The following is a 22,924-nucleotide window of genomic DNA, read 5'->3' on the forward strand; positions in this document are numbered from 1 at the left end:
AGATACTGAGCCATGGGGAACACAAAAGAACTGTCAAAAGGCCTGCGTAACAAGGTAGTAGAACTTTATAAAGATGGAAAAGAACATAAAAAGATATCCAAAGCTTTGAATATGGCAGTCAGTTCTGTTCAATCACTTATTAAGAAGTGGAAAGTTTCTCTTGATACCAAGCCAAGGTCAGGTAGACAAAGAAAGATTGCAGCTACAAGTGCCAGAATTGTTCAGGTTACAAAGAAAAACCCACACGTAAGCTCAGGAGAAATACAGACTGCTGTGGAAAAAGATGGTGTGGTTGTTTCAAGGAGCACAATACAACAATACTTGAACTAAAATGAGCTGCATGGTCGGGTTGCTAGAAGGAAGCTGTCAGGAAACTAGTGCAGCTAATGCTAATTCTTCTGCAGTTAGTGCTAATTATTCTGCAGCTCATGCAAATTCTTCTTCAGCTAATGCTAATTATAGTGCAGCTACTGCTCATTCCTATGCAGCTAATGCTCATGAATGTGTACCAGCACACAGATGAGCCCAGGCTAATATCCAACGTGCACTGACACGTAAGTGCATTTCTATGCGCTATCGGCATGCACGTTTCCCACATTAGCGCTGTCTATTTAAAGGAGACTCTGCTGTGTACTAATCGCTGGATGTTCTTCAGCTTCCTCTGATCCATGTTCCTGTGTTCCTGTTTGTACTGACTGATCTTCAGTTGCTGACCAGGCTTGCTCCTGACCTTGCTCTGTGGATTCCGGATTCTGACCTCGGCTTGCCTTAGACTACTCTCTGCCTGATCTCCTGGTGCTGACCTCGGCTTGCCTCTGACTATTCTCAGTCTGATCTCCTGGTGCTGATTGGACCTCACTCTGCTTGCTAACCTGGTACTGACCCCAGCCTCCCTCCTCAGCAGCCCTCGTGTATGACCCTGGCTCACCTTGACTACATCCCTGACCATGGCAATCACATGTTATCAAGTTATCAGCGCCCATGCTTCTTTGAGCCTTGCACCTCTGTCACCACATTCAGGGATGCTCGGACCAGAGCCACAAGGGAAGCCCTCTCGTCAACTCGGCCTTCCACCAAGGTACGTGACAGAGGCCTTTACTGTACCAATGCCAAAAAAAATCCGGGGGAGGTGTGTCAAGGTGTTGTCAGGCATATTGTAACCAGGCTTTTTTGTCATATTGTGTGTCTGTGTACCAAGGTCAAGCATTCCAGGGCATGTAAACGTTTGATCAGGGCTATTTGGGTGGTTTCTGTTATCATTATGATTGAAAAAGGTGCCAAACATCTATGTGATAATAAATGGCTTCATCACTATCCTCAAATAAAAGACAGTTTTTGGCATGATCATTCATATTTTCATTATAAATGCCAAAATTTCACGATTTCTGCCAGGGTATGCGAACTTTTGAGAACAGCTGTACCTACAAGACAGAAGTTGTATGGGTCTAATCCTACTGCTGAGCAGTTTTAATGCTTTCTGTGTAATTATATATACTTGCTCTAACATCCATTGCAGAATTTGTTTATAAACATTTCTCCAGAGGTTGCTATGGGTTCTGAGCAATGCACAATGGTGAATTGTTCAACCGCCTGCATAGTCCAGGAACTAGAATCACTAAGTTGGTCCGAGAGCCTCCAAAAGGAAAAGGGAGGCATTTTTCCCACTTATACCATCAGTGTAAGAAGAATTCTTCCCTCTGACCCTCTATGCATGGGGGGCTCTACACCGAGCAACAATGTAAAGGGAGGGCATTCTTTCCACAGATCATCATTGTCAGGGGACGTTTCTACCACTACATATGCTACAGTCTTTATACTTTTATTACTATATTTACAACTTACTGATCACCATGGCCTGTATATATAATAATTTCTACCAGGGGTTCCTTTAAATTTGTTGTTTATTTCAATGGATCCTTCTAGGTAAAAGGTTGAAAAGTGTTGATCTTTTGTTTATTAAATCTATCTGCCATTAACAAAGTTAGGAATGTGCATTTCATTACGAAAGGAGAATATAAACTCCCATTAATCTTCTAAATTCAAAAAAATCCAGTCTAACACTCTTAATTCACTTATAACTAGTTCATTCTGTAGCTAATAACTCTTCATTATAGTGTAGACAGGGAAAACTTGTTTCACACATAATGAACTCAAACTGTCCCCTGGGGCTGGATTAGTAAACTTGCCTAATTGATGCAATGACCCTCCTCCTCACAATATCTAACCATCAATGTCCACACATGTTTAAATGCACTAACGTGAAACATTGAATGGAAGATTTGTACAGTTAATGCAACTTAAGGTTATATTTTCATAATTGCTGGGTTGAAACACTATCAATCAATTATCTAAGGCAATCTGCCCTGGAAGAAATGTGAAGTACACGCAGGCCATTCATGTGACTCAAGGAAATATCTTACATGTGACACTGTCCATAAACTTTCAAAGACAAAACCTTTTAACCATGTTGGTCTCATGGCCTTTCAGATTGTACTCAGACTGACCTAAAGGTCATTTAGGAATAATTCAATGTCAGCTGGAAAATGTGTGGGCTTCCCCTGACTTTTGCGCCCAATCACCTGATTCAATATAGTTCAGGTGGAATGGAAAGTCTAGTTGAACAAAAATGGTATTGTCGCAAATATACCATTATCATGTGAGTTATTTTGCTTAACAATCTGGATGTTCAGGAAGGTGCAGAATGAGAAGCATGTGCAGATTTGACCACAGTGTTTGAACTGAGCAGTCTAAAAACCTCCAACAAGGAGCATTATTGCTGAATTCGAGATATGATCTACATTTAGGAATGTCACCTCATCCCTCTAAAACCAAACACATATTAATTACACAGGTTTTGAGGCTAATTTAATGCAGATAAGTCACTAAGTGAGTTTAATTACCACCTTAATCAGCCACAGAACCTGTGTAAATAATATGTGTTCGGTTTTAAAGGGATGAGGTGGCAACCCTGTCTACTTGCAACTTACACTGGTCCAGTTTGGCACAATGTAATTATGGTCTGATGGGCCACTGGAGGTGCTGAAAATCACTGTAGTAATTGGGGCTACTACAGTAATAGCCACAGCCATCTATATTCTGCTCAGGTCCTATGTGAGAGTCTTCCCTACTGTACACTAACAACAGCGGATTACTCACTCAGCCAGGGGCGGACTGACCATTCGAGCACTCGGGCACTGCCCGAGGGCCCGGGGTCAGTAGGGGGCCCCATAAGATACCCCTGGTACCTTTCATTGTTTTTTTCATATGCTTTTTTGGGTGTGGGTGAGGACACGGGGGCCCATGATTCCCTACTGCCCGGATGCCCCATGAGTTGTCAGTCCGCCCCTGCACTCAGCACTGCTGCCATTCATAGATCACCTTGTATTTTTTCAATGAATACAATGGTTCTCTCATTGGACAAGATGGAGAGGATGGGCAGTGATGTCATGATCTCCACCTCCATTCAGAGAACTCCTATTTATTGAACAAAATACAAGTTGTTCTATGATCCGCAGCAACATCAAGGAAGTGACCCCCTGTGGTCAGCATATAGCAGGGAAGCTACTCCCATAGAACCTGAGCAGAACTTGGAAGATCACTACAGTCGACTGCTACTGTGCATCAGGTAGAATATGTTTATACTAACATTGTGCCAATCTGGACCAATGTATGTACGAAAATAAGACCATACCAGGAGTTCAGCTTAAAATTCACTGAATACACTCCAAACACAATGCTGCAATTATTTGAATGTGCAGATTTCCCAAATACCTAAATCTGATCATCTGTCATAAGCCTGAAATATACACAGAAACGGTTGTAGTGACTCAGACAGGTGATAATAATGTAAATTACTGCACAGTGGTATTAAACCCAAAACAAAAAAATGTATTATATTGCAGCTTTATCAATCATTAGATGTTGTGGCTGCATTCGTTTTATTTTCTTTGGCTTTTTCACCTGGTGATCTAGCCAGTAACACATCTCCAGTATTAGTGGGACACAACTCTGGAGGAATGAGCACTGCAGGCACAGCAGACAGAAGCATTCTAAGTCTGGCGGGAGGGAAGCATTAAATGTGTTAGAAGATTTGAATACAAAAAACAAATTTAAGCCAAACTCCAATTCCCACTTTAAAATCAGTTACAGTAAGCAGTTTTTTTTTATATAAAAGTTTTACATGAATAAATAAAAGCTAATCATTTTAATCACCCCTGCCAGTGGTAAATGGTTTTTTTCTTATACAAACATTCTGCTGGAGAGCTTGAGCTTCTGAAAAACAACAGACCTGCTGGCTGGATTACCAGATGAAAATAGCAAAAAGAAAACCTAAAAAAGAAACAGTTGCAAACACCACATCTAAGATTTGGTAGGTTGCACTATAATACATGTTTGCTTTGGGGTTTAATACTGCTTCAAGGTTTCAAACAGCTAAATATCCAGCATGCTAGAAATTTTCTAACACTGCTTCTTCAGATATGCATTTCCGAGAAATGCTGAAGATGACCAAAAGCATGGCTCGAATTCCAATTAGATTGTCCCATGCAAGACCAACATAATACAGGATCTTAATATCAGTGATAATTATATTTGCATACTAAAGTAAACATTATCCTTGCTGATGTTTTAATACTAGACACAAGTAAGAATTATTGTTGGGCAAAAAGTTAAGTGATATATGAATATAAAAACATGCATGCAAATATTAACACATACAATATTTGGATTGCCTTACCTAAACAGCCAAGCATATCACATATTATGACTAAGAGGAGGATCTTTGATGAGGAAGGTTTAGGCAAAGTTGATCTCCCTTGTTTCCTAAAGCCATGTTTTGTTTTAGGCAGCATTTGTACAATGGTTAGTAAGAGACTAACCAGCCCACTACCAATGCAAAGGGAGCTAAATATCTTAGGTTGATAATCCAGCACAAGTTGGGTGGCAGGATCCCTGTTGGAACAGCAGAATGTCTCCAGACGTGGGGAAGCCATGGCCGGACTGGAAAAGCAGGTCAACTACACACAAGTCAGGAGAGGAAAGAAGGTAATGAAATTTACTCTGACTTGTAGGCTTCATTCTTCAGAGCTGTTCATCACGAGTTTACTCTGATCATGTGCCTTACAATCCCTGCAGCTATGTCTCTGCCCTCATTCACTGAAATCTCAGGAGCCCTGGTCAGCAAGGGCTGTAGTAGGCATTCCTTCCACATTTTAAACATAACACTTTACTAAGCAAGGCTGCAATATATTGCAGCATCATCTATAAAATATTACCTACGTTTTACATACAGTCATGCAAGAAAGGTAGAACTAATTCATGCTATGCTTTGCTGGAGCAGACGGGTTATATTAGTGTTTTGCTGAATATAGCTGATAAAATCTAGTTCTGCTTTTCTGTTTAGGCTTGTTGACACTAGAATGTTAAAGTAGAACTAAGGGCAAACCTTTTTTCTTCATTTTGGATAGAGTATGGGAGGGTTATATCTCGTTAGTTTGTTTACCATCTATGTCCCATTGGGGACATTTCCCTTCAGTTCCTATCCCATAGCCAGAAGAGGAAGTGAGAAGAAAACCCTCCAAAGTGTGGATATCCTTGGCTGCCATCTTCCTCTCTAGAACTAGTGTCCCTATTGGAAAAATGTCCCCTCTTTTCCTGTTCTGGTGACAATCCAAATTTGTGATTTTCTTTTACCAGAGATCCTGGTATATCTTCCCGGGGCCCATAGGTTCATTACCGCTGCTCTAATTCTTTGCTGTCAATCTCAGTTAGCCACCCTTTCATCTATATATGATTACTGCAAATTGAAAAAGTATCTGCATTTAAATAAGAAATGTGGCATTTGAAAAAAAAAATTATACTAACCTAGGTGGATGTAGGATCGATCCAGTGCTGTATCTGTCCCCCATTGCCTCTACACCAAGAACTGAGTGCTCAAAAACCGCTGATTGCTCGGTTATCAGTGTTCATTGAGTAGAGAGCCACTGTCAGTCTCACGCTCTCTGCTCTGCCCCTCTAGTGCTCACGTTATTGCCGTGATCCGTACAGAGCCTGGACTGGTGACAGTGGGCTTTAGCCTACTGTTGGCTGAATCTGGGTCATGCAGAAATACACTATATTAGAGAAAGAGAAAGTTTTGGGACACCCCTCCAAATCATTGGATTCAGGTGTTCCAATCACCTCCATGGCCACAGCTGTATAAACTCAAGCACCTAGGCATGCAGACTGCTTCTACAAACATTTGTGAAAGAATGGGACACTCTCAGGAGCTCAGTGAATTCAAGCGTGGTACCGAGATGAGTTGCCACCTGTGCAATAATCCATCCATGAAATTTCCTTCCTACTAAATATTCCACGATCAACTGTTAGTGGTATAATAACAAAGTGTAAGCAACTGAGAACAACAGCAACTCAGCCACGAAGTGGTATGCCACGTAAAATGACAGAGTGGGGTCAGCGCTTGCTGAAGCGCAGTGTGCATGAGGTCGCCAACTGCCAGAGTCAATAGCTAAAGACCTCTAAACTTTGTGCAGCCTTCAGATTAGCACAACAACAGTGCGTAGAGAGTTTCATGAAATGGGTTTCCATAGCCGAGCAGTTATATCCAAGCCTTACATTACCAAGTAATGCAATACAAAGCGTCGGATTCAATGGCGTAAAGCATGCCACCATTGGACTCTAGAGCAGTGGAGACATGTTCTCTGGAGTGAAGAATCACACCTCTCTGTCTGTCAATCCCATGGACATGTCTGGGTTTGGCAGTTGCCAGGAGAATGGTACTTGCCTGACTGCATTGTGCTAAGTGTAAACTTTGGTGGAGGGGGATTATGGTGTGGGGTTGTTTTTCAGGGGCCGGGCCTTTGTTCCAGTGAAGGGAATTCTTAAGGCGTCAACATACCAATACATTTTGGACAATTTCATGCTCCCAACTTTGTGGGAACAGTTTGGGATGGCCCCTTCCTATTCCAACATGACTGCACCAGTGCACAAAGCAAGGTGCATAAAGAAATGGATGAAGGAGTTTGGGGTGGAGAAACTTGACTGGCCTGCACAGAGTCCTGACCTCAACTCGAACACCTTTGGGATGAATTAGAGCGGAGACTCCGAGCCAAACCTTCTCGTCCGACATCAGTGTTTGACCTCACAAATGTGCCTCTGGAAGAATGGTCAAAAATTCCCATAGACACACTCCTAAACCTTGTGGACAGCCTTACCAGAAGAGTTGAAGCTGTTATGGCTGCAAAGGGTGGGCCAAGACAACATTGAACACTATGGACTAAGACTGGGATGCCATTAAAGTTCATGTGTGTGTAAAGATAAGCATCCCAATACTTTTGGCAATATAGTGTAAGTGCCCTCCTGTGATCCATAGGAGAAGCATGCCCAAAAAAGATTTGGCCATACTTCTCCTTTATTTATATACCTATTTTTGTCTTTTTAAAAGTGGGAATGCTGCCCTTCTCCCCGCGCAGTCCAACATTGACAATCTCTAGGTATTATAGGTGACCACTCTTGCCTTGTGATCAATAAGATCCCCTTTGAGTGGGTGCAAAACATCAATATTACTGTTTATAGTACATCTTCCTGATGGAGCTCATCATCAAAAAAAACATTGAAGAAACTACTGACTAGCTTTACTGAACAACTACCATTGTTTATGAAAGATTTCTAATCTGTGATGCCAAAGTGATGTATTTACACAATAGCTGTACAGAAATCTTTATGAGATGTGCTGGTGGTGTCTACCATTCATTTCATTTACTGTACAGTGATGTATTTTAAACAATGATGCATGTTGGTGTAAAGTATATTTTAAATAATCTGCACCTTTGTATTGTTGACAAAATGGAAATGGAAAAAAGTATTTCATACAGGGTTATAACCTCTGTCACTTTTTTTGCCATCTGTGTCTCATTGGGGAGATTTTTCTTCACTTCCTGTCCCTTAGCCAGAAGAAGTCAGAAGAAATCCCTCCACAGTGTGGAAATCCCTGATTGCCACCAGGATCACTAGAATTAGTGTCCCCATTGAAACTTGTCCCCTCTATTCCTGTTCCCATGACAACTCAAAGTTTTGAATTTCTTTTACTTTTATTGTCCATAATAATAACAAACAGGACAAATATAGATGGTGAATCTCTCTACCAGGGGCACAGACCACAATAAAAACCTTACAGATGTTCTAATCCCTATCCACTCTATCCAAAGCTAAGAAAAATGTTTGCCTTTAGTTATACTTTAATCTTCTTGGTCTGTATTCTACCGAAGAACAACATCCTGAAGACACTACGATGACTAAACTAATGTTGTTTGATAGCAAAGGACTAAATTGTGGATTAGCTCCACAGGCCTGAATATGCCTATTCAATGGATCTGAACATGTTGTATGTTTGTGGAAACATCTTACATGCAAATAATCTTTTAATGGATCATGCCATCATTTAAGACCACTGTATAGAATCAATAGGTAACCTAATGGTATAGGGTCCCAGAGTCCTTTGTGTTTTTTCAAAATATATGTTTAAAAGGGATTAGCTTGATGTACATAATCCAATCAATATGGGTCAATAAGAAACAGTCCACCCAAGACTGATATTTTACGTAGTTAAAGATGTAGCATGGTGGAAAATCCATAATTACAGCTACCTGTCATAATTGTAATCTCTGCTCCTGCCCAACAGGCCATTCTGAGCAGATGAAACACTTACATTTCCCAGTAGTGTTGAAATTTGCCCACTCCTTCCACCACCCGCACATTCCAATTGGCCCATGAATATAATGGGCTGCCTCACAAGCCAATAGCACTGTTTTGGGAGGTGGGAGAGGCAGGCAAGCATCAACTCATTGTCATCACAAAATTTATGTAATCAAAATTTGGGCACAAGACGCACTTTAGTTATATAGAGTATGCTGTATATACGGTAGTTCTGAGCATATAGGCCTGCCTAAGTGTGGCTGAGATAATTTTAGTTTAGAGCTGAATTCTAGCCCACTTTTGTTTATTGGATTTTGGTGCAGTCTGCATGCAGGTGATTGCCCCCCAAACCAGTTTTCTTTCTAAGCAAAAATCAAAACAGAAAAGATCAAAAGCTTTATGATAGTAACACAAATACCAGTCATCAGTTACCTTTGAACATTCAGCAGTTTTTGATAATGAATACTAATACTTCTTATTCCTATGATTAATTGAAGCTGACGCTTTCCCTTTCTTTGATAATTGATTTAAAATGAATAAAAATGGTCTTAGAATACTTCTAACATGTTGTTAGTAAAAGTCTCTAGATGCTAGGAGAGTTCCTCTTTAGTTTGCATCTGTTGACTGTCAGGCAACTCACAGATAGGGTTAACCATGCACTCTCCCCTCCTGTAAGCATGTTCCCAGAGCTAGACTGACAATACTGTGCAATGCAATAAAGCCCTGTTTATCTCCAATTCCTATGTGAGAAATATTTAATTGTATCTAAAATTACATTTAATTATTTTGTAATGAATTCATAACTTTATTCAGTGGTCTCTTTTTATATACAGTATATTCCTAGAGGTTAGCATTAGGTAACCTCTAAGGTCTTTCTGTTGAGATCCTGGCCCCTTCCTTTGAAGCTGTTCACACAAACTTTTCTTATGAAGACAGTACCGAAAGATTATCTTTTTTGGTTGTCTGAATCTTACACACTCGTTATTTTAATCTGAAACTGTTTACAGCAAAGGGCATTAATAAGGTCCATGGGTACTTTCTTATTGCGCTTGTAGCACTAACCCCCAAAGGGGCCGCTGGCAGCAGACAAGTTCTCCTTGAGTAGTACAGAGGCCACCAGTCACCCAAGCGCTCCAACAATCACCGCTCAGTTCAGGGAGTATCTTTTTAGGAATTATTGCTCAATAACCTTTAACAGGAGAGGGGTTTAAGGTCAAAGAATATGCCAAGATCATCAGTGGCATAGCAAAATAACTAATTTCTCTCTAATCTCTCATTATCAGCTTCTCTGGAGGTAGCTGGGGATGTTGGTATATCTAAGGCCACACAGTTGTAGACCACAGGGCAAAAGGTAATAACTGGTTGTTTTCAGCCTCTACGTAACTGTCAGCTCCTAGTAAGATCCTTACTCACAGTGTCTTAGGAGCTGTCTCCTTCAGACTTTGTTCTTTAGCAAGTATTCCATATTTAGCTGCCCGCCGTAGCCCTTAGCATAGCAAATGCTGAGGCCCAAAAGGTGGTTTCTTGTCTTAGAGATCCTTCTCCTAGGGGAAGCAGCCTCAGGAACCCTCCCGGATGAGGAAATAATAATCTGTCCTTGGCTCCTAACCATTAATCTCCTCCGCAGCCACCTTCTGGCTACTTCATTCCAGGGATTGGCCAGGGCATGATAGATATTCAGCTGATCATTTGAATCTCCCTTCCTATGCTCTAGCAGGGGCCTCCAAACTTTCTAAACAAGGGGCTAGTTTACTGTCCTTTAGAGTTTAGGGGGTCCAGACTGTGGCCAGTGGGAGTAGAAAATGTACTAGTATCAGTAGGAGTAATCAATGCTACATCTAGTAGGAGGAATAATACTTCATCATTGGTGTCAGTGTGAAGAATAATATCCCATTGTTGGTGTCAGTGACAGGAATTATACCCCTGTTGGTGGTATCAGTGGGAGGAATAGTGCTCCATCATTGGTGTCAATGAGCAGATTAGTGCCCATCTTTGGTATTAGTGGGAGGAATATTGCCCCATTGTTGGTGTCAGTGACAAGAATTATGCCCCCATTGTTGGTGTTAGTAGGAGGAATAGTGATGCAAGGGCCAGATAAAGGCAAGCAAAGGGCCACATCTGAAACCACAGCTCTAGAAGCTTCTTCCAGAGACAGGGAGAGCAACAGACCATCAACAATTCACTATAATGGAACCAAAAACTACATTTTCCTAACAGCCTAACTGGAAACAACTACTCCACTTACTATAGTGCAGTAACTAAATTTATCAAACAGACTAACTGGGAGGACATTGCATGCTATTCCACAGCACTGCAGCAATTTGAAGACTAAACAAACTATGGGGTTTATTTACAAAGCTTTTCTGTTGAAGTATCAATTGCTGTCATTTAAAACACGTGGAACTGGAACATTCACGTGCAGGGAATGGTTGCTGAATGTCAGATTCTTCAGTTTATAAATAAGTATGCCCGTGTGTATTCTATGTGAAATGTTTTCATACAATGTTCCATTTTTCAAGTGGCCATTAGAGGGAGACCAATGACAAGAAACTGACAGCTGTGTCACTAACCTACAGAGTTGGTACTACTATACAATTTTGCTGCCTGAGTGATCAGTAAGCCTGGCAAATTTTCCATATAACATTAATTCAGGCACAACAAAAGCATCTTGCCATTTTCTATGGCATAAAAATTCCTGCAGTGCAGTGCAATGAGTGCAGACATTATGCAACCAATAATTGGCATATTTGGTCCTTATTGATGGCCAGAGCATCACCTGAATCTCTAAATATTGTACTGTTCTTGTACTTCTCTTTTTACACTTATATGAACACAACTTCATTACAGAAACATTTCTTTACCTATGTGTGGATTTCCTTCTGCAAGCTGAGAAAAGAATGGAAAGTAATTTGTGTTTTGTCTAAAATAGTACACAGTATAGATCTGTGTTTGTCTCAAGCATGTTTGAATTCACTTACTGTTAACTGACTCACTACCTCTGCTGGTAGTCTAATCCAAGCATCAACTATTCTTTCTGTAAAATAATGGCAAGTTCTTGATCTTATTAATAAGGTTCAGGAGGGCATATTGAAAATGCAGCCCTCCTAAACCTTATTCACACCCTTGTATTTAAAGGTTTTCTCTACCCAGAGTTGATTATTATATTGAGTATTTACTGACTTTAAAGAAGAACTCCGGTCAAGACTTTTATTTTCCAATGCAGTGGGCTGTGCCCACACTGCATTGTTTAAGTGCTTGTTTTGTCCAGGGGCTCAGGGAAAAGTTGTACTTACCCATTCCTCCAACCCTCTGAAAAACTGTGCTCCCCTATGTCCAGCAGTGGACTGTTCCTGCCATCCTCATGTCCGGAGCTGGTCTATGGGCATGATGACGTTAGGAAAAGCCCATTCACAAGACTGCTAGCGTGCGGGAGGAACAGGAGCAGCGGGGACTAGTCTTGTGTTTGCAGGATCGGTGGATTAGATATATCATTGCTTTCTGAACCCCTAGGCAAAAACGAGCATTTAACCCATGCAGTGCAGGCACAGCCCCATTGCATGGGAAAATAATAATTTTGCCAGGATTTCTGTAATAGTCACTGGCATCCCCAACTCAACCCTCTTAAAAGAACTTGTCACAAACAGTTAAAGTGGAAGTCCACTCAAAACCTAACCATGCCTAAAGTAGAACTATAGGCAAACTGTTTTTTGTTTTTTTTTGGGATAGAGTAAGGGAGGGTTTAACCCCTGTAAGGTTTATTTTGCCATCTTTTTGTGAAAGATTGACCTTTATGTCCTGTCCCATAGCCACAACAGGAAGTGAGAGGAAATCCCTGCAAATTAAGGGAATCTCTTGGCACCCCTCAGGTCACCAGAACTCCCCATGGGACAACTAAGAATTTGGGATTTTTTTTAAGTTTCACTTTCAATGATAATGGTAACTATGACAAATAGAGAGGGTGAATCTCCCTAACAGGGACACAGATAGCAATAGAAACTGACAGGTGTTCTAATCCCTCTCTCCTCTATCCACAACTTTAAAACAAATTTTTTTTTTTAATACTTTAAACCTGCTCCCACTATTCTAAGCTCTATGCTAACTACCCTGTAAAAGAAAAACGTCTATACCTACCTAATCTAAGGGCATTCCAGTCTGGTCACATGATCTCCTCTGTGGCCTGCTTAAGGGGAGAGGAAGGACAGCAGACAATGGATGTTCCACAGTTAGCCTATGGGTGACATGACCACACAGGCACTGCAGCCACTGTTGCCGCTCTCTCCTCTCCTCTGAAGCCGGCTGCTGGGGAGATCATGTGACCGGACCTAGGTAAGTATAGATATCTTTCCTTTACGGGATAGTTAGTTTAGGGCTTAGAATGGGGTTAGGGGCAGGTTCAAGCTTAGTTTGGTTTAGACCCAACTTTAGGGTTCTAGAGTACTTACAGAATTTTTTTTGAGAATTTACACTAATATTCACTGGTGTTTTCAACTCTTCCCTTAGAAGAGAATCTGTTACAGAAAAAAAAGTATAAAAAACTCTGAGCAACTTCATGGTATCATTTCTATACTGCACAGAAAAGGTTTGTGTGACTGATGAGTGCCACTGACTCCAAGTGCACTTTACAAAGGCTTTAAATAAACCCTGTCGCCAAACCATTCATTTCAACAAAAAATATTCCCATAAGATTATATGTGCATTTAATGTATTTTATGCATTTTTTTCTAACTGTAAACATCTCCTTTGTCTAGACCAGTAGTCTTTAAATTGTACTCCCCCTTTGACACCAACAACTGGGTACTATTCCTCCCACTGATACCAATGATAGGGCACTATTCCTCCCACTGATACCAATAATGGGGCACTATTCCTCCCACTGATACCAATAATGGGGCACTATTCCTCCCACTTATACCAATAATGGGGCACTATTCCTCCCACTGATACCAATAATGGGGCACTATTCCTCCCACTTATACCAATAATGGGGCACTATTCCTCCCATTGATACCAATAATGGGGCACTATTCCTATCAGTTATACCAATAATGGGGCACTTTTCCTCCCACTGATACCAATAATGGGGCACTTTTCCTCTTAATGACACCAATGATGGTTCAGTATTCCTTCCACTGACACCAATGATGGGTCATTATTCCTCCCACTGATACCAATAATGGGGCATTATTCCTCCCACTTATACCAATAATGGGGCACTATTCCTTCCACTGATACCAATAATGGGGCACTTTTCCTCTTAATGACACCAATGATGGTGCAGTATTCCTTCCATTGACACCAATGATGGGTCATTATTCCTCACACTGATACCAATGAAGGGACACTATTCCTCTTAATGACACCAATGATGGAGCACTAATCCTAAGATGGGGCATTTTTTACTCTCAGGGCATTTTCTACTCCCACTGGCCACAGTCCAGCCCCCTCACTGTCTGGAGGACAGTAAACTGGCCCTTTGTTTGGAAAGTTTGGAGACCCCTGGTATAGACATTCACAAGCTCTGAGCCTGCTGTTGGGCGCTGTCATGTTAGATGTGATGTCAGCAGAGCTGTCACTCAAGCAGAGGTGGACTGACCATTTGGAAACTCGGGCACTGCCCGTGGGCCGGGGGTCAGTAGGGGGCCCCATGAGATGCCCCTGGTACCTTGTTCATAGGCTTTTTTGAGTTTGGCCAAGGACACAGGGACCCCATGATCCCCTATTGCCCGGGGGTCCCATGAGTTGTCAGTCCACCCCTGCACTCAAATGACACTGTATGATATTCTCTATAATTAGTTTTTGTAGAAAGAGGAGGGGCAGAGGAGCTGGGCCAGCACAAAGAGTAATTGGACACTCCCAAAAATGGAGAGGGCCACAACATGCAAGTAGCTGGGGGGAGTTATGCTAAGGAATTAATTCTCCTAGAGTAGTCCAATTTTCAAACAAATTCAAAGGCACATTACAAGTGAATAAAAAATAATGTATGGAAAAGAAAAACACTGCAAATATGCATGTGAGTAAGAAGTAAGCATTTCTGTGCATTACCTGCATTTTGTTAAGTTGATGACACAGTCTCTTAAACTTCAGCTTCTGAAATCAAATCACACCGCCATACCCCAACAAACCAGTGAGACCACCACTACTGCTATTACCAGTTGTGACACAAAGGTCTGTAGCAGGGTGGAAAGCTGGACTACAGAGGGGAGGGGGGAGTGGATGCAGGTTGATCTTGACACTAATGTCAAACTATTTTTTTTTTTTTCATTTTATGAACATGTTCTTATCCAAGTGCACATAAAAGGTTTCAGTCTGCAATAAAAGTAGTTGTAGGATTTATTTGGGTATTTAGAGTTCTGCATGTGACAGGTTCATGTTAATCACTTTATTAATCACAACATTGCAAAGCTGTGACTGTTCAAATCCAGGAAAGGAAATGAATTATTCTAATTAATCAATGAACTTGTGTAACATTTAAATATCAGCAATTACAATGGGGTGAGGTTATATTCCTAATCATCACATTGGCTAGAAAGAATTTGAATGGTTCATTGCTCTTAATACAAATACTGGGAGACATGTTAAGCTTGCCACACACATTACAATCTGATTGTACAATCTATTTTAGATCCACCAGTTTTGATGCAAGAACCTGCTAAAATGGATACATGTTGCTTTCATAGTTTAGGTAGGTCTGCATATTACATAGCTTTTGTATTTCTAAAGTTGATTGTACATTGGTTGTAAGATCAGATTATAATGTGTATGGTGACTGTAAATGCTTTGAAAATTATAACTGTAATAATATCTAATTTATGTAAAGACATACCAATATATTTTCCTGTTTTACTTTTGTTGCAGCTCTATTTTAGGTTCTAGATATATTACAGTCCAGGGGCGGACTGACCATTTGGAAACTCGAGCACTGCCCGAGGTCAGTAGGGGGCCCCATGAGATGCCCCTGGTACCTTTTTCATAGGCTTTTTTGAGTTTGGGCAAGGACACAGGGGCCCCATGATCCCCTATTGCCCATGGGCCCCATCAGTTGTCAGTCCGCCCCTGCTACAGTCATATACATTCAGCTCATGAACATATTTGCTCCTATATCACAACTTTATGAACAACATTTATGTTCATTTCAGAAATTATTAGTCCTCATTACATCATACAGGACAAGATTATCAACTCTTATAAACAGTTGTATATATACCACCCTTTAAAAACTGGCCTTTGAGAAGTGACAGCATTGAGAAACCAAGCCACCTAGTAAGCATCTAAAAGAGGAATCCTCTGTACTTCTGTGCTACAGTCATTCCATATACATTTATCAAAGTATCATTACATATCCTATTATACAGGGCACAATTTCTCCAGGACAACCGCCAATTTTCTATGAAGGTTACCTATGGGTAGAAGATATATGCTCCATTCTTAATTTTCCTAGGAGAGGGCTAAATGAAGTTTTCCATACTTTTGTTCAGCCCATCTTCCATAATTTGTCATTGCTGGATGGTAAATTGTTAAATGATGAAGCAGAAAAGTCTTTAGCTTCAGTTCAGCCACTGGTGTGTCTCCCAATAACATATTTCCTTGGAAACTGCCTGAGAGTTTACAAAACTTAGTTTTATTGGAACTTTTCATTGTTCTAGTGTCTATCAGTCCCGGTTCACACTGGTGCTAATTCTTTGCAGATTAGATACAATCCGAAAGGCATAAATTTACATGTCATCTGAAAAAACATTGCTTGCTACGAAAGCCGTCCACATCAATGTGGTGCGAATCTGATAAGATTAAAAAAAGGGTCCTGTGCGAGTTTAGTGTAGGTTCGGTGCAAATTGTATCTCCAACTATGCCAAATCCCCTCACAAATCCCATTAATTGGCAATAGAATCTGTCAGGAATCCCAGGACTCGTGGCGGCACACGGGTCGGCGCATGCGCAGAACGCAGCAACAGTGGCGGCCGCACATGCGCACTCACGATCGAGGACATGCGCCTGGCACCAATGACAGCGCAGGGTGTGCTGTTTAAACCAGCCCTGTGCATACTCGAATTGCCGTATGGTCTTTGTTCCTTGTTCCCTGCTCGTCTGTTCCTGAGAAATATACATTGTTGCCAACCCTGCTTGATCCTGATCCCTGTTGACTGTCTCCTGCTCTGACTTCTGGCTCGTTTGACTACTCTTCTGCCTACTCCTGATTACTTGACCTCCTGTTGCTGAACTTGGCTTGTGACCCGACTACTCTCTGTCTGCTGCTCTGTACCGTTCTGCCTCCGCTGTTACCGACCTGGCCTGTCTGACTACGCTATACTTGCACTGTCATCCGTCCATCCATCCTGCACGGATCCAACCACTACTGCTCGGGCCTGCCAGCCTCTTCACATCAGGCTCTCTTCCATTATATACCTTCGGCGGTTCCCTCTACCACAGTTGGGTGTACTCAGGGCCGCGACCTGGTCTCGGTCTGCTCCAAGTCCATCCCCACCATCAGGGGATCTGGTGAATAAGCAGATTGAGATTTAGACCCCGCACCCTGGGGAATCCCGTTCTGTGGGCCGCTAGAGGTACCGCCCGCAGGATCGCACCTTGCACAACAGAAATCACATCAGATTTGCACCTCATCAGTGTGAACCTAGCCTCAGTGATCAGTTTAGGAAGAAGCATATTCTCTTACACACAGATTATTTATTTATTTCATGTACCTATATAGGGCCGGCATTATCCGGAGGAGGAGACTGACACGGTCTACTCAATGGTCAGCTGTACAAGCATCAATGACCCGTTCTCACATTATTCAGTTTAATGTCAGTCTTGTTCCTCCACTTGTGCAAATATTTTCCAAATAATTAGCTCTTTCATGAGAAATAACCAAGAGCCTATTCAATGTGCAGAGGACAATGGTGAAGTACAGAGTGCAATAACTCATAGCACCCAGACTTCCATTTACATATGTCAGATCAATGATGGTTATAACTGGCTTTTAAAGCCTACTAAACATGGCTCTTCAGCGTAAATAACACACATTTGAAGTGGATATAAACCACAAAACCAAAATATTTAATATTGTAGCTTACCAGTCCTTATTTATTTTATTTATTTATTACAGGTACTTATATAGTGCCATCAATTTATGCAGCACTTTACATATATATTGTACATTCAAATCAGCCCCTAACCCTCAAAGGGCGTACAATCTAAGGTCTCTAACTTACAAACATACATACACATATTAGGGCCAATTTAGACAGGAGTCAATTCACCTACCAGCATGTCTTTGGATTATAATGGAGTCCTTTATGCAATCGAGTGTCTTTTCTCAACCTTTAAGTTTGAAGTCAAATTTTTGTGCCATCTGGTTCTATGCTGCATGAGGCAAAATATTTGGCTAAAGGCAAAATGTATTCCTGTTTTTACTAACAGTACTGAAAACTCTCATTTGCGTTTTCAGTTGTCCAGATTCCAACAACTTTTTTCAATATGGGGATGCAAGGAAAGTTCCATGTAAGCCATATTTTTGGGATTAGAGTCTAATTCAGAGCTTCTGCAGAATCTCTGTGTCATCAAAGACTTGAGATGGTTATATTTGCTCTTGGTCCAAGTGGCATAATTTTTGGTCATTCAATTTAGAGTGTAGCTCTTTGGACTGTTATAAGGCATTGTTTTTCATTTCATCATTATGCCATAAAAGTTTTTCTGTCACTTCTCTTTAGAATATTGTATCTGGTATTTCTTTCTTTCTGAAATGTAGTGGTTCCTCAGTTTTTTGTTCCTTTTTTCTGTGAGGCTAATTGTTTAAAACAAGATATTTCACTCTGTGGATAAAGGAGGCCTATCTCCTCTGAATTTCTTGTTAGATTTGTTTCCATTCTTGAAGATGTTTGTTTTTCCTGTTTCAAAACTATTTGCTTCTTTGACACTTTTTCCAGAAATGACTGTCTAAAAGAAAAGTCAGCTGCCATTATTCATTTTAGAGATGTTTTTATTAATGAAAATGTATTAAAAATGTGTTATTATTCAAAGACTGCTTAATCTGGTTGTGGTTCTTGGGTGTCTTTTTATTCTTTAAGTCCATAATGTGCCCTCTTCAAAGTGTTCAAGATTATTTAATGCACAGACCTTCTTCCCAGAGTTCCTCTTGATCCTTTTGGACCCATTTAATTAATTTTGTTTTCTTTTAGGTTATCCCAAATTGAGTTGTGTGGATCATTTGCCACTCTTTTATCTTATGGGCAGAACATAATGCCATAGACCATGGTTGATTTTTAAAATTTAATTTTGGGCAAGTTTACATTTCAATTAATTTAATTTGATTTTAGGGGTTTACAGTGTGTGAAAAGATGTTTTAATACAATTGCATGGTGAATGACCATCCCTGAAAATCATAATTTTTTTAAGCGGAGGTAAAATCAAAACCATAGATCTTTTATGAGAAATGAAAATTACATTTGTTTTTATATTTCTGTTTCTCCATGCAGTCCTTGTCTACTGATCAACTTCTGTTCAACCAACCTGTCGGATAAAATCAGCACTGCAAATGGTAATCCGACCTAGGCAAGACATTTACTACAGTTCAACAGACTAATATAATCAGATTTGCCCTGAATTCTGCTAGATGGTATCACACACCATCTCAATTACACAAACGTTTTCCGAATACCTCTGATCAGTGCTGACGATGTAAGGAAGCGCGGGGGATGATGCTTCATATTTTTTGGTACTCTCCCATATTAGACCAACATTGGACGGAGGTGTGGAATATTGTCCAAACATTTACAGACTATCAGGTTCCTGAGGACCTGGCCTTCTTTATCTTACATGTTTCTGATATCCCAGGCAAAATGTAAAAAAAAAATCAAAAGTCTATACTTTTGCCACCTTCTTAATGCAGCTAAATTATGTATCCCTCTTACCTGGAAATGTGCTCAACCACCAACTATTGGCCTCTGGCTAAAGAAGGTGGAGGAGCTGAATCTTATGGAAGACCTGATTCTCACAGCCTGGCATAGATGAGAGGTGTACACTAAAACATGGACATTATGGAATAAGTTTGCCCACTCTGAAGAAGGTAAAGCCCTTCGATACACGAATTCTGCCATCTGAGAAGTATGCTGTAGCCTCCACTGGCACTTTCTGGCTCTTTCCTATCCCCCAATGCACCCATCTCTCCCCCCCCCCCTTTTTTTAAATGTTAATTCCTATAATAGTATGGGTTTCTTTTCGTTTTCTCTCTTTTAATATACTAAAAATGAAAATTGAGGTAGTTGTCCTATGGACCATTCCTATGCACCAAATATGCCATTTTGGATTACATGCTATTTCATTACGCTGGATTTACTTCGAATATGGTTAGCTCTCATATCCTTGCCAATGATATGCTGCGTCTCTGTGGGCGTTGTTTATTATACAGTCACATTATTTTGCTAAAATATTTATTGTTGTCTTATGTTGATATTCATTTGTGTATTGTTATATGTACAATTTCTTTCCATTGTCGGAGACTACCGTTTTGATAAATAAAGAATTTGTAAAAAAAAAAAAGCAGCGCTGATGTGTGTATTCTAACAGCGGGGGTCTCTCTGCTGTCTAAATACAATAGTATAGACACAAGGATTCCCCCATCCACCTTGAATGCTTGGGGAATAAGTAAAATTTTTGTTTCATTCAGCCTGCAGGCTTAACAAGAAAAAAAATGTATTTATTTATATACTTAGCCTGAGATTTACCCTGGGCTATTGGAGTTTAAGTTTATATGAAATTTAGGTTGTTTAACTTCTTTCCACTCATGCAACCCACATGTGCAGCGGCAAAGGGGATGGGATTTAACACCCGCACACCAAACATGCATCTATGGGTGGCATGGGTTTCTGTGCAAGGATCGCATTCCTACCACAGAGACCAAACTAACAAAGGCAGCTCTCAGTCTTTACTAATGATTAGGAACTGATGGGACTGGCTCCCAATCACGTGATCACTGTGACAGCCAATCATAGTGGTCACGTGATTAGGTAGACCTTCCTGCCTCCTCAGGGATAATAGCTCAGTTTAAAGGACACCAGGGCAGACAGGAAGAAGTTAAGATGCAGTTGTTTATTGGGTTACCCTTAAATAAACACCACAACTGTTTATGCCATTTACCTACACCTTGCATATGTGTCCTTTATTTATTGTTTTACTGTTATGGGAGACTCCAGTGTACCATGTCATGGATAAGTATCTGCAGCAACTAGCGAGGACCCAAAATGAGATTGAACACAGGGGCCTTGTGTTACTAATCGTTATTGAGCCTTTACAGGTTTGCATGGCTAGCTCATGTACAAGACTAATAGGCAGCAGCTGATTTGTTCATCCAAGGGCAGTGACTATCTTCCTAAGTCACTAATCTGCATTAAATCTGCGTGACACTGAATGTTGGTACTGTTGAAAAGAGATGTTCAAAGAGAAGCACAGTGCTGGAGGAACATCATTGGTTACAGATTGGGTTAGTTGATTTAATTTTAATTATTTTGTCATCCTGAGCCTTATAGCTGGGCTTTTGAAGTTTTATGTTTAAATTATGTTTAGATTGTTTAAGATTTAGCTGTTTATTGGGTTGCTCTTGAACACCCCTGCCACCTTTGCCATTTAATGCCAGCTTGTGTATGTGTCCTCCCTTGCTGCAATATGATAATTTTGTAAAATAATCAGTAACATGCACAAGTGCATCTGTTAGCATACATGTCTATATACAGTGCAGATGATCCAAAATCAACCTTTTTTAGTAATAATAGCAAAAATCCAGCACACATTTTGAGTTTGCAAACTTGTGTGTCCAAAATGAGTAGGGGATAAGTTATCAAAAAGATGACACAAGTTGACTTACAATCTGATTTAAAAGCAAGAAAAACAGTGACTGCTACAGTACAATAATATGTTTGGATCATGTTGGACACTAACAGTATTCCTAGAATAACAGTTACTGTTTCTATCAGGTTAGGTGAATGTCGTATGTGTGACTGGCCAATTAAGCTGCCAGTCAGAGGAATGTGGCACTTGGGCAGTTGGGCAATCCTACTGCTTATCAATGGTAAACCAGCAGTATCTCCCACTTTGCTTCCTCCCTTTTTCAAATAAGGTAGTTATAAGCTTGGATAAGTTGGACTTACAAGCTGCAGTGATCTAATGATAGCATGCCTAGAATGCAGCCAGATAATACCTCAATTATCAACCACCCTATGAAGTAGTTAAGCTGCTTAAGTTCTCCATAGGCCTACAAGGTTGCTCAGACATGCAAGCACTGTTGTCCTAGTAGCAAAAGGTCAATGAGCAGGAGCACTCAACCCAGGCCCAACATTCCTATTCACATCAATAGTGAGGTTAGGGAGGAAGGAGATGTACAGCGTTGTCACACACCACTGATGCAGTTTATCTAAGAAGGAGGCAACAGTGATTGTCTATGTCTATATGATATCATTGTCTCTTGATCTGATCATCTCATGTAGACCTAAGTTGTGGTTTTATTACAACATTAGGCTGTATATGTACTATAAACCAGCAGTCGAATATACAGTTGACCACAGGTCAACCCCTTACTTTCGAGGTTTGGGATAGCACTAAGACATGTAGATGGGTTTTATTTTAAGAATATGCTATGGTGCTTTGCATAGAGGGAAACTAAAGTACGAAAAACTTAACTCTGTTCCAAGCACTCAACTCACCCGGAAGTCCCTCGCTGTCGCCATTACTCTCTCATTACGTCTTTTCTGCAATAAGCCCTATTGTAGCAAAAACACTGCTTTTTGCGTTTAAAAAAGTCCCTGACCCTTTTAAAAAATGCAGCGCCTGAAAAATGCAGAGATGCGAACATGTCCCATAGGAAATCATGTTAAATGGACTGTAGTGCATTTCTGCAAAAAAAAACAAAAAGCAATACAAAAGCCAGGCCTACAGAGCCTGACTGCACACATTTTTTAAATTTAGACTCTAGTTCCGCTTTAAGACAAACAATACAAAAGTAGTTATTGCTGTTAGTTTATAAAACTGACATTAGAGATAGCTGGGAAGGTCTCAGTAGCACTGGGAGAGGAACTACATTCTTTTTTTAAGATTTTTAGATATGCATACATGTAAAAAGAGATCAGCGTTACATATATAAATTTTTAACAACAGGATCACATTTCTGTTCATAGTTTGCAATTATACATAATAATGGGGACAGCTATAATAGTTATGCCTAGTTGATCTTTGTATCTGCAAGTCTCCC

The 22,924-nt window shown here is 40.5% G+C and overlaps 1 protein-coding gene across 2 annotated transcripts in view; it reads right to left on the minus strand.

The window, feature by feature from the left end:
- LOC149459999 (G protein-coupled receptor 143-like) overlaps positions 1-22,924 on the minus strand; it is an 85,736-nt gene that overhangs the window by 53,580 nt on the left and 9,232 nt on the right. Inside the window, exon 1 of one of the 2 annotated variants that reach the window (XM_089680285.1) lies at positions 4,736-5,085. The exons of the other annotated variant lie outside the window; for it this stretch is intronic. Coding sequence (XP_089536411.1) covers positions 4,736-4,991 — 256 coding nt within the window. The 5' untranslated portion in view covers positions 4,992-5,085. Of the gene's footprint in view, positions 1-4,735; positions 5,086-22,924 lie in introns of those variants that run through there. 2 annotated transcript variants of the gene reach the window in all.

The sequence above is a fragment of the Staurois parvus genome, unplaced genomic scaffold (genome assembly GCF_062004578.1).
Source record: "Staurois parvus isolate SC_StPar_1 unplaced genomic scaffold, SC_StPar_1.0 ptg000238l, whole genome shotgun sequence".
In the NCBI taxonomy this organism is placed as follows: Eukaryota; Metazoa; Chordata; class Amphibia; order Anura; family Ranidae; genus Staurois; species Staurois parvus.